The 13,006-nt window shown below is 37.9% G+C and overlaps 1 protein-coding gene across 1 annotated transcript; it reads left to right on the plus strand.

Moving 5' to 3' along the window:
• Positions 1–3,033: 3,033 nt before the first annotated feature.
• On the plus strand, positions 3,034–8,087 carry LOC102696886 (olfactory receptor 11H6-like). Its single transcript, XM_006643335.2, has 2 exons — positions 3,034–3,526; positions 8,065–8,087. The coding sequence occupies exons 1-2, from the start codon at positions 3,034–3,036 to the stop codon at positions 8,085–8,087; spliced, it is 516 nt and encodes a 171-aa protein (XP_006643398.2).
• Positions 8,088–13,006: the final 4,919 nt, after the last annotated feature.

Genomic DNA, 13,006 nt, shown 5'->3' on the forward strand with positions numbered 1-13,006 from the left:
CTGGCTGACACCCTTCTGAAGTGGTACCATAATATCTGGTATGCGGAAAAGAAAGTGTAGATAAAAAAGCTTGGATTCTCATGGATCTGATACAAGTATCTTTTAATACAGTCTTTGTTGTGCTCTTGAGCATCCTTGTGATATTTTGAGCTCTAGTTGAATGATAAGTGTCGCAGTTTAAATAATTTTCGTAGTTAGAAATTATGAAACGCTCTGTTAAAAGCAAGGGAGTTTTTATGTCCGTTACAGTAAAAGAAAATGCCTGACAAAGTAGGGCTTGGACAGATTCCAAGTGCTTGTACAAATGTGCTAAAGAAATTAGCAAAAAAAGTAATTCCTTTATCGTATTGGCTAGCTAATGTCCTGTCCTCATTAGTTAGATCAACGAAATGCTGTGGTGTTTGTCAAAGAAAAAAATAAAAGTATTTTCGTTTAAAATGACAGTTAGAAATAATGTGGACCAGCGTTATACTTTGAGTTTACAGCTTGTCCAAAGTCATTCATTATTAATACTATTAGTAATATCTTCGGTAAAGGCTTTGATGCATAAAATATTTCTGCATAATTATAATGTTTATGATAAAGGTAGGTTCTGTACTTTTGTCCAACTGAGCAATCTTGCTTTCATAAAATATACCAACTTTTTAATGACTGATGATTTACATGTTGTAATACAGTTTAAATTTAAAAGCTCAAATGCTGTACATGAGAGATTAAGCTTTATTGGCTCCTCCTGGCAGTTTTACAAGGCGATTCCGGATACTTTCCGGCATGATGTCAAATGACGTGATACACTGCGTGATACCGCGTTTTGATGCGACACGCCCACCGCGGTATACCGTGAAATACCCCACCCGTTTTGAATGGCTGCATCTGTATTTCAGCACAAAAGTTACCAAAGTAAATTTGCTCCTTGCCAATATTGCTCTGCGGCCCTGAGTGTTGAATTTATTCTTTGTGTTTTCCCTTTTTCTTTTGGTGTTTCCCAACTCACCACTGCCTGACACCTGCTTGTGAGCTCTATGTCAGACCTTACTGGCATTATGATATCTTAATCTTCTCAGGCAACCAAATATTTCAGCAATCAATCATGTTTAGCAAAGATGAACGGCAACAGACTTAATTTTGTACCATGTTAAAATTTGTTTAAAGAATAATCAGAAATTAGCTTAGTCCATCCATCTTGGGCACTCACTCATCCACTACGGCTCAGACTCCACATCCCATACCCGTTTTCCTTTTCCTTGTCATTTTCCCTTCAATATTGGAAGGAAAAGATCACAGTGGAAAACAAAATAAAATATTAATAAACGAGAAACACTAATGGTAGAAATAGGCAACATTAACTTCTATTCTGTTGTTTTTTATTTGTTTCTGCCGATGTTTACTTTGAAATCTGTACTGCTATTGAAGTTTTATACAAACTGTACACAAAAAAAAGAATATGATTACAATGCATGATGGGTTTTCTTTTTCCTTTCTATTTTCATGGGATGACTCAAAGGCAGAATTGTAGCTTATACCTGTAAATGTGCTCAGAGGGAACTGTTTGTCCTCTGTGAGTCTGCCTAATGACTTTTTCTGATGACTGAGGTGTAGTGTTTGGAGCCCCATAGGATTCATAAATGACATAAAACTCTTTATTCAATACAGACCCATAATGCCGAACTTTAGTTGAAGTAATGCACAGAGAGGGTAAGTGAGTATTTTTCTGCATCAGAATAGAGAAATATAGCTTTTAAACTGTTTCTGTTTGTGATGAAGAAGGCATTTTATTTTTAAGAATCAAAGTTAGAGCAATTTTGCTCTAACTGCAGAGAATGAATAATCTCCACAATGTGTAGGCTACAGTTATTTTTTATATGTGAAAATCATGGTATCAACAAAATAAATAGGATTACAAATTGATGTAAATGACTATGGAATACAATGCAATATGGTACAGTTTTTCAGAGGATTAAATTTATTTCTTTACATCACCACTAATTTGTATCAAAACAGTGTTATTTTATAGAACTGATTAAGTGCATAGGCATACTTGTTAATGGATATGTTTTAATATACTAGTATTTTTGTTAGCATTTTTTGTGTTTTTTTAAGCTCAATTATTTGACATTTTTTATAAACCAATAGATACTGCTTTGCAAAAGCCTTGAGAGATTATGCATTGTTATGCTTTTAAGTATGTTTTAGTTACTTTAGCATTTGAAATTGCATCCTCATTTATACTTTACCTTGAGCACTAGTGATAAAGGTTGTCAAGATTATGACCAATGTGAATTAGTTTGACACTGTCCTAAGTTTGCTCACTATGGTTCTGTTGTAGCTACTCAGGTACAGTACTTAACAGGATAAAACCTTTGCTAAACAACTCTAACCAACTCACCTTCAGGTGTTCCTTGACAAATGCAGATTAGATTTATTAGCATAGACCTGTAAAGCTTCAAAAAAGGGAATATTTCAGAAGAACATTAGTATTGATTGGTTTCTGCATTACAGAAGGGTGACTGCTCAAAAATTATTTTGCTTGACGGTGAATAAGCTTCAGCTACTGTATACCTGTTTAATACTGCTGAGTGCAATACTTTCAGTTTTATTGTTTGAATAATATCATTGATATTTTTTAATCAGTTCATCAGCCCATATACTTTGCAAGGATAATAAATATATATATAATTAAAATACAAAAATAAAATAAAATAAAAAAAATATATCACTGTCACTTTTTGGCAACTTTCTTCACTGCAATTTGACTATTAACTGTTAAATGTAGCAGATAAAATTGATATTCTGGATCTAATGCGATAGTTCCTACATTAATTGACAGGATAATTCTGTATTATTATCTAGTGATAAATATTGATTTACTATGAAGATGTGGAACCAATGGATGTCCTTAGAAACAATAAAAGTATCATATATTACATCTTCTGATAAAAGTTGCTAAAAATAAAAACTGCTATAGAAATTTGTCTTTGAAGACGTAACTTTAAACTTGTCTTTTCTTATTTCATGTTTCAGAATAATTTAGCCATGGATAACATAAACCAAACAAGGGTCACAGAATTTATTATTGTTGGATTCCCAGGACTTCAGGACTCTCAGAGCAAGTCTGTCTTGTTTGCTGTGTTCCTCACATTGTATCTCATAATTATATTAGGGAATCTTCTTCTTATTGGCATATTTGCGGCAGATGCAGGCTTACACACTCCCATGTATATGACAATATGCAATTTGGCCATCATTGACATAACTCTTCCTACCTTCACTGTACCTACAATGTTAAATGTGTTCAGGTCCGCTTCTTATGCTGTTCCCTTACCAGCTTGTTTCATCCAAACATATTTCTTCCTGGCTTTAGGCTGCGTAGAATGCTTTATACTTTTGATTATGGCCTATGACAGATACCTTGCCATCTGCCACCCACTGCATTACCCCATCAAGATGAGCCCTAAATTCACTTTTAAACTCATTATTATCAGCTGGCTGGGAGGATTCCTCTGCCCACTATCTCCAGTCATTATGGGTATGACAAAGCCATACTGTGGACCTAACAAAGTTTTACAGTGCTTCTGTGATTTTTCTGGAGTGTTACGCTTGGCTTGTGCAGACATTGTCTTGACCAGCTATGTGGCTTTAGCTGTTGCTATGTGTGTGTTATTGATCCCTGTCTTCTTCATCCTCTTTTCCTATTTGAAGATTGTTAAATCAGTTCTCCATATTTCAAGTCCTGAGGGGAGGATCAAAACATTCTCCACATGCAGCTCACACCTGCTGGTCATCTCTGTCTTCTATCTAACAGCAGCAGGTGTCTACATCTCCTACAGGATTCCTGAGGCTTCTGTGGACTTGCGAATCTTTGGGGCAGTGTTTCAGAATGTCTTCCCTCCCCTCATGAATCCCATCATTTACTGCCTGAGAACTAAAGAGATCAGAGCCAGTCTGATAAGAACCTTGAAAAAGAATAAATTCTTCCCAGGTGTCTGGTGAGAAATTTCAGTCACCTGAGCCCTTTTAGTCAGAATTGCAATTAACATTCTCAAATATAGTAATGCTACCCTTTCTACTGACATCCAAAGCCATCATCACAACCCATGCCACTGCTACTGAGCTGCTATCCAGATCTCAGAACTGTATCAACCATTGTTAGTCAAGATGTCCCAAATCTCCATTGATAATTTAGAACGTTTTGTGGAATCAATATTGCAAAATGTTATAGCTAAAACTACTGCACAACACCCTTGAAATAGGGGCTACTTTCTAATATTCTGGCAGATAGATTCTCACATTCAGAATGTTGCATCAACTCTCGGACATTGTAGGTGTGTTTATTTTTTCCTCCTAGACAAAGCATTCTATCTCAGAAGAAGTTGAGGTTGGTTTGCCAGAGATATAATGAATAGAGCTTGAATGTTGTGAGTAGGTAAATTTCTTGGAAGCACCACTAGCTCCAATCTCTACGATGTACGTGAGTATATGAGCAAACATTTATAAAGCACTGAAGGGGCAACATGGTAGCATAGTGGTTTGCATTACTGCCTTGCAGCACCGGGGCACTGCATTCACCTCTGAGACGGGTGCTATCTGCATGGAGCTTGTAAGTACCCTTGTGTTCATGTGAATTTCCTCCTGGGGCTCTAATTTTCTCCTACAATACAAAAAAAATACTGGTAGTTTAATTGGTTTCTGGGATATCTGCCTTATGAATGAGTGTGTATCTGTAGCAAAAATATCACAACAAGATAGGATCTACTGTTGCTTCAGCTAGATTTAATTCAGTTTTCTCAACATCAAAGATATGTGAGAATCCTCAATGTCTTACTCCCATGTTTTTTTATCTGTTTTATCCTAGTTATCAATTAAAAGTGGCAAACAGTGCTTATTTTGCATCATGGATCTGGCAGCTTCTACAATTTCTGTTAATGTGTGCATACTTACAAAATTAACATCTGTAGATGCTGCTGTGTGAAATGCATTTGTTTTTTAGAAGTACAAAATAATACTTAGCACCAGTTGTATTAAAACATAGCCATCGTGACTTATTTTAAAATGCAAAATATGATGGAATTGTGTAAAGTAAGCACAGTTATGACTAAAACATTATGTATTGTTCTTTACCTGTGGAATGAAACTGTTATTAGTCTTTTTATTAAGGATTTATCATTTTTGAGTTTAAGTTCTTTGGTGGAAGTAATTGATCATTGTTATTTATATTTAAAACAGCAATATCTTTGAGAAAGTTTAGAATGTTAAGGCTTTTCTTTGAATTTTGCATTGATATATACTTTTTACACCCTTTTTAACTGAGATATTAATATATTAACAACTATTGTATGTAGACTAATTATGGTTTTGATGTAGACTATGTAATGTGTTGAATTATTTTTAATCTATAAAATGGAAAGTTTAATTTCATTCTGTTTATACAATGATAAAGGATTAATTGCTGTAATGTGTCTGGTATTTTATTTTGATTTTAGTGTATTGTAAATAAATGGTGTTTTTGAAAGAATCCTGTCTTTTCTAAAATTTAGAATCTATTGCAAGAGTTCCAGAAAAAAAAATAATTTCAGAAAAGGCATCCCAGCAGTTTTCTCATGTACATTTTCAGTTTTGCATCCGACTGATACTTTCTTATTGTCTATCACTGATATACTTACATTTTTAATAATATTAAAATATAATAATATATAAAATTATTAAAGCATTATAAATGTCTACAAAGAACTTTAAGCATGTAATAGGATCATTTCTCTTTTACAGTTTTTACACTTTAAGCAGCATGCGAATCTCTGAGCGTTCAGTTGTTAACCAGCTATGAGAGGGACAAAGAACTGACTCAGGTTTGAAAATAATTGTTAAAAGAGGTAATAATAATAATAATAATAATAATAACAATAATAATAATAATAATAATAATAATAATAATTGCTTACACTTATATAGTGCTTTTCTGGACACTCCACTCAAAGTGCTTTACAGATAATGGGGATTCCCCTCCACCACCACCAATGTGTAGCATCCACCTGGATGATGCGACAGCAGCCACAGTGCACCAGAACACTCGCCACATATCAGCTATTAGTGGGGAGGAGCGCAGAGTAATGAAGCCAATTCATAAATGGGGATTATTAAGGGGGCCATGATTTCTAAGGGAAAACAAAGTGAAAGTTATGAGAAATCTCACCCTTAACTAAATACCAAATGTTTGACATATTTAGATGTTTTCTTTAAGACACTATTGAAGTTCCAAAAATGAAAATCAAGTGAATGTTGACTTTAAATTTAACTTAGTTTTGGTGTGTTTAAGAATCCTCAACACCCAACCACTGAAACACTGACAAATCTGGTATCAGAGCTGTCTGGTTTAATCAGAATAGAAAACATTGGGCCAAAATATGGAAAAAAATAGGACAACATTTTGATGCCAGGTCTAGCATGTACACTCCACAAAATGGCAAGTTTTCCAAGAAATGCCCTTCACACTTAGAAAAGATCCATAACAGTTTGATCTGTACCCTGTAGATGGAGTTTGAGTTTATTCAAACCTGTACATGTGGTGACATTGTGTGATTATGTGTAAAAGATCTTGACTACATCATGACAGCCCACAAAGCATGTATAAAAAACTTCTCACAGATTTACAATGTCTAACTTAACACTTTAGTGTGGAAAATGTTATCAGTGTTATCAGGAATTGTGATCTTTCCTTTGAAAACAATAAGCCAGCCCCAGTCATAAAATGCAGTAAATAACCTAAGTGAATCTTCATTTCTATGTCAAAAACCTCTCATTGGATTGGATACTGTAGAAAACTACAGTCAGGCATAGTTTTTATCATTTGTAAACTTTATTTCTTTGTGGCTTATTTGCACAAAATCCTTAAAGTAGTGTAGCTGAGTGTGGCTTTTATACAAATTGCCACAATATTAAATGCTTATTATACCATTAGTGCTTTCCTGAGCTAATCATACTGCATGCATAGTGTACTAGCGACAAACAATTTCATCAAATAAAATGATTGTTGCACTTGTTGCATCATGTTGTACATGTTGTTTTTTTTTATGCAATGCCAATATACTGTAGAACACTAACATGGAAACGTACCAGGACATTGGTCACTATGTTCTATGTAGACTAATGGAGTGAGACCAGTTCGATTCTCCTGCACTGTTCTCAGGGGCTAAGTGAGGACATGAACCCCCCCCCCCCCAAACAAAAAGGTGCTATACTTCAGAAAGCACTTCAGAAAGCATTACAAGCATTACAAACACATGTTTTAATGACACAAACCAGCACAAACAGACCTAATACTGTTCATCATACTGAAAAGTGACACACAGTTTTTGTGTGCATTCAGAACATTTCATGGTCTTACATAAGTGGATACCATCAATCAGGTTTCATGAAAAGTTATTAAATTAAGAAATACAATACATACTTTGATTTTCTGATAAGGGAGTAGCTCAATGATTTATATTTGATATGTTATCCAATTATAAAATCTAAGAGATAACAGGATACCAAAATAAACATGAAAAGACATTTATGTTCCATTTTTATTAACTGAAGACACAAGATGTGAAGAAGGGGATAACTGATAAGGATTCCAGATGCCAGCTAGGAAACCCCCAAGGAAGGTAACCTAAAACCCTAACCATTTGGCCAAGAGTCTGTGAACTGTCCACATACAGTGACCTCCCCCCTTTACCATAATAATGAGCTATGTCAGGAGCGACAGGAAAGGGCTATATAAACTGAAAGTTTTGTGCCGGTACTTTGAACAATACTTTGGTTTTGTTGTTCCTTGCAGGAACAAGACTTTGGTTTTATTGTTCCTTGCATGCAATAAACTCATCTGTTTAACTTAATCTTGGGATCCAGAACTTATTTTCTCTGTTACAACAATTTTGGCGTAGTCGGCGGATACTGCAGAAGGTGCAGAACTTCCCATCGGCAGGAGAGACGGTCAGCGCACACATTACTAAAAGGTAAGGACTCCTCTTCTATTAAAAGTCCCGACTCTCTTGTCTGACCGATTGGGAAGTCTCTGCTCCCTGCGAGGATCACCCAAGATGATGGAGTAAACATGAGTTCCTAGATACCTCTGGCCCGGGGAAGACACCGGTGTATGTAATGGGTGGTGGGCTGTAAGTCCAGAATTTGGTCTGGCAGGCGGTGATCCGCGGTATTGTGTGCAGGTGTTCGAAACTGGTGTATGCCTTAATTGTGCGTGGAGTTTTCTGAATGAGTTTGGACCTTTACCATGAGGCTCAGGATCGGTGTGGGCCTTAATTGCGCCCGGGGTTCTGAAGCTTGAGTGGTGCTTTAATTGCACTTTAAGCCAGGATTTGGTCCTGAGATTAGCTACGCCTTGATCGTGCATGGATTGGAGTGACGTGTGGTATTTTTGTTTTAGAGGGAACATGAAAGACGTAGATTATACACGTATGTTTTCCGTGTTTTCCTCTATTTAAAGGGAGCAGCAGAGACGTAGATGATAGATGTATGTTTCTGGTGTTTTCCTTGTTTGTGAACACAAACACACGCACAACACTAACATAAACACACATCATAATAAAAGAGCAAAGCACTAACTAGCAGGATTTAAAGGACGTTGAGATCCGAGAATAGTTCTGACTGGAGCCCAGTGCTTAAGTCCACCCCGGGGCAAAAGCAGCAATGCTGGCGTTCTGGGGATGGTGAATTACTGATCCAGGAAGGGAGTCCTCGAGGTCTCGTTTCTTGCCTGTGAACAGTGCGGTGTAAGCCCTCTCTAAAGACTCTGAGAGGCATTTAGATCTGGAGGTAACAGATTCCCTTAGTTGAATAAGTGCAGGAATGCACAGGATTTCCAAGTGAAAGCATCCCCCTGTGAGCTGTTACCTCACACACAACAAAGTAAATCTTAAAACTAAACATGTGCTAACAGGGTGTTTGAGAAAGTAGTGGAAAGGTCCAATTATATATAGGAAGAGTGTAAGTTGACGGAAAAGGAGGAAAAATATAGGAAGAAGCTGAGTTTGTCAGAGGTAGTTTGGGGTGAAGATGCCTGTAAGAAAGCATATGAGTATTGGTATAAGCACAAGGATGCAGCTGCAGCACTGGTGTGCGGCCGGTTCCAGTGGTGGCAGATACATGAGAGAAAAAGAAAGAGAAATCGGAATGTGATTACTAAAAAGTGTGTTTACGGGAGAAAAAATACTTTATTCACTGCAAAAGAGGAACTACAGCCACAGGAGTACTGGGGTAGAGAGTTTTAAATGGGGTAGAGAGTTTTAACAGATCTTAACATTGATTTTAACATTTAAATGCACTTATTACCCAAGTGCACCAAATGTGGATGGTTCCATCCCAGATCTATTGGTTGGGATGTTATGTAGCATTACAAGGAATGACTATTCAGAACAGGGTATCACGTGGCTTCAACTGACCTCTATGATCACTCAGTATGTTGATGATATTCTGAGTGCTTCCCCTGACGAGGAAACCCACAAGTCTGAATTGCTTCAGGTTTTAGAGTTTCTAATATTAAGCAGTTATGATAAGGCCCTTTTGTGTCTAGGATTGTGTAATTTTAACAGGGCCTGGGTGCAATGTTTTTACGGGTGACCACAACTTTTAACAGATCTGTTTAAGGGGGGAGTGCAGTCCAAGGACGAGATTGCCTTGATTGCAGCAGCAAAAGCCACCTGTAATAATTTGAAACAAGCTCTCTTATAGGGGCTGAGAGTGGGGTTTCCTCAGATGGATCAACCATTCCTTTGTATGTAAGTGTGGAAAATGGGTTCTGGGCAACTGTGCTGACACAGGAGCATGGAGGTAGGCACCATCCGGTGGGATACTATTATACCATTAGATGCTGTAGCCATAGGGTGGGGGACCATGAAAATTTAAGATGATGTAATACTGTTTACTGATGGGTCCTCTCTGGTGCATGATGGAGAACAGAGAACAGGCTGAGCTGTTACAACAGAATTCGATGTACTAACGACCGGAAAATGACCCTCCACTGCCTCAGCGCAGCAAGCCAGTTTAGAGCCCTGGTGGAAGATTGTAAAAAGAAAGATGTTAAATATATGTATTTGGTGTATGTATGCCACAGTTCTGGATGGCTGTGGAGAAATAGAATTATCTCACCACAGCAGGGACTCCAGTTTAGAATACTGGGTTTGTCTCTGAACTGATTTGTAGTTTTGCAGCTGCCGACTGAAGTAGCTGTAGTTAAGTGTAAATAACACAATAAATAAATAATTCCGGTAACTCAAGGGAACAACCGTGCAGATGCAGATGCCAGGCGAGCGGCACTGGGAGAGCAGGAGTCTGAGACCCCTGGGAAACCTCTATTGGTGAAAAAAGGAGAATTCAGGTTGAGGTCTCTAATCGACATGGTTAGAAAATAATGTGAAAAAGCACACCAGATGCCCTGCATGCCCTCACAGTCTAATTACCTCTGTAGCCCGACAAATTCATGCCGTCAGAGACCCAGGTGAGAGTCAAATGGTGTGCCGGCTGTCCCAAGACTGGGTAGGAACTGGGTTTAACACAGTAGCCACTGATATTGTATTTCGATGTGATGCTTGGCAAAGGAGCTCTGAAAGACCAACTGATGAAATATCAACTGAATGGATACCGTGGGTAGATGCTCTACCTGCGGCCCTGTGCAGTCTGCAGGCTGGAGCAAACGGAACTGTGAGACTGAGCCCATTTGATATCATCACGGGCAACCAATGAAACTCCCTGGAGGGTCAAGTTTGGCTAACGGACTGTTGAATTTGCTAACTAATTCTCTATTACAGAATTGTAGGTTTGTTAACTGAAGTGGTGCACAGGGCTCGTGAAGAGGTGTTGGACTCTTGGGGACCTCCAGTAGAGGGAAGACATGACCGGATACCTGGCGAGTGGGTGTGGGTGAAGAAGACATACTCTGCCAGATGTTGCAACTCTGCTGGGAGGGACCATATTAAGTGTTACTGACTACCGACTCTGCCATCTGAGTGACAGGATGAGACGCATCTCACTGTCACTGAGCCACTGCACCAAAGACTGAGTGAACAGAAAGAATAATGTTACTGTTTCTGTGTCTGATGCTAAGGTGGGCCAACAGTGTGCTTGTTAGGCCTGAGGAGCATTACTGGGGAATATGGTATCAATACATTCCTGGTGTTGTCATATCTATCAGCCAAAAATGATAATCAGAGTTGGGTCTATATTGCTATTCCAAGATCCTGACAATAGATCTCCACATGGCTGAGGTCTGCGTTTTGGGTCCTGGGGTGGAACTTTATTACAATATTTATTTGTAGGATTAGTATTGTTTATACAGTATGTGTAATTGTAACCATCACTTGTACAAAGACATTAATCACATCTTGTTGTAACCGTGGAACGCACAATGTCATGGTTATACTTTTCTTGTACACCAAGAACTTGAACTTGAACTTGAACTTTATTGCCATATGTAACCGGTATTGGTACAATGGAATTCTTACTTACAGAAAGTCTCTCGATTGTAAAACAAGTGTAAAAAACAAGACAAAGTGCAAACAGTGCATCAAGACAATGTACAAACAAACAATAGACAATATGCAAGTAAACATGTAGACATGTAGATCAGGGTTGGTACTTGCTCCAAAACATTTGAGAACCACTGTTTTCAAGTATTACTGCTGTACTGATAAGAAAGGAAAGATCTGCCCTGACATTGTTTGTGTAAAAAAAAGGCAGCACTGACGTATGCCATATTTTATAAGGGGGGAATGAAGAAAGATACAAGATGTAAAGAAGGGGATAACTGATAAGGATTCCAGATGCCAGCTAGGAAACCCCCAGGGAGGGTAACCTAAAACCCTGACCATTTGGCCAAGAGTCTGTGAACTGTCCAAATACCATGACCTCCCGCCTTTACCATAATAATGAGCTACGTCAGGAGTGACAGGAAAGGGCTATATAAATTGAAAGTTTTGTATCGGTACTTTGAACAATACTTCGGTTTTGTTGTTCCTTGCAGGAACAAGACTTCGGTTTTATTGTTCCTTGCATGCAATAAACTAATCTGTTTAACTTCATCTTGGGATCCAGAACTTATTTTCTCTGTTACAACATAACACAAAAATAATATAACTCAATTCTGTTCAATTGTTTTATAGTTTATAATAATTTATAGTAACAAATTATTTGAGTGTCTCTTTGTTCTGAGCAGCTCTTTCATCTGATCACATATTTGTTCCTCTTCTAATCATACAGTTTAGGTTTTTGAATCTCAGATTCATCATGTCTCTAATCCTTTCCTGAAGATTAGTTGGTAAGACCCCTTTGCCTCTGGATTTGTCTAAGTTCACAAATGTGACCCATCCCCAGTAAGTTCCAAAAGTCACCAAATTCCAAAAGAGCAGCATAATTGTTGGATCTTGCTATTCCATCTAAACCAATGCATTCCACATAGAGATTATCCTCCTTTTCTTGGCTGATGGATAAAATCTGTATATCTTGGAGAATCATATAGAACCTTGACATCAGTGAATTATTGCTGTGACGTGATCCTTGTTGATGATGTTACCGAGGGGAGAGAGACAACAAGAACAACACTTACCAATTTCTGGGTAGTGGTGAGCAGAGAGACATGGGTGGCCCATCCTGACCCGGTGTGCACGGATACAGCTTTTGTTTGGCTATAGGTGGAGGGCTGTGTGGAGTCATGCATTTAACTGGTTACTGCAACCTGCATGGCTGAGCCAGGTATTGTTCAGGCGGTGATGGGCTGTACTGAGTTGGCTGCTGTAAGATGCTGTCTCCTGCATCATTGACAGTGTCTCCAACTTTCTAATCCTTCCTAACAATGAATCATACAGCTCACACATCTCCTGGAAGGTGTCCACATAATTCCACTTCTTAAGGACTGGCACTGCCTATGACGGGTTAAAAGAATAAATAAAGTAAACAATGTCACATTATAGTGTTACTTTAGAACAGACTTCAAAATAAACTTATCTGTCCTTCCTTCTTA

Source organism: Lepisosteus oculatus, chromosome 13, assembly GCF_040954835.1.
Source record: "Lepisosteus oculatus isolate fLepOcu1 chromosome 13, fLepOcu1.hap2, whole genome shotgun sequence".
NCBI classification, from domain to species: Eukaryota; Metazoa; Chordata; class Actinopteri; order Semionotiformes; family Lepisosteidae; genus Lepisosteus; species Lepisosteus oculatus.

What these genes read in the sequence shown, in the direction of transcription:
- LOC102696886 (XM_006643335.2), top strand. Translation starts at nt 3,034, where the DNA reads ATGGATAACATAAACCAAACAAGGGTCACAGAATTTATTATTGTTGGA. An exon ending in ACTATCTCCAGTCATTATGG is followed by an intron (nt 3,527 to 8,064) that starts GTATGACAAAGC and finishes GCTCCCTGCGAG; the next exon opens with GATCACCCAAGATGATGGAG.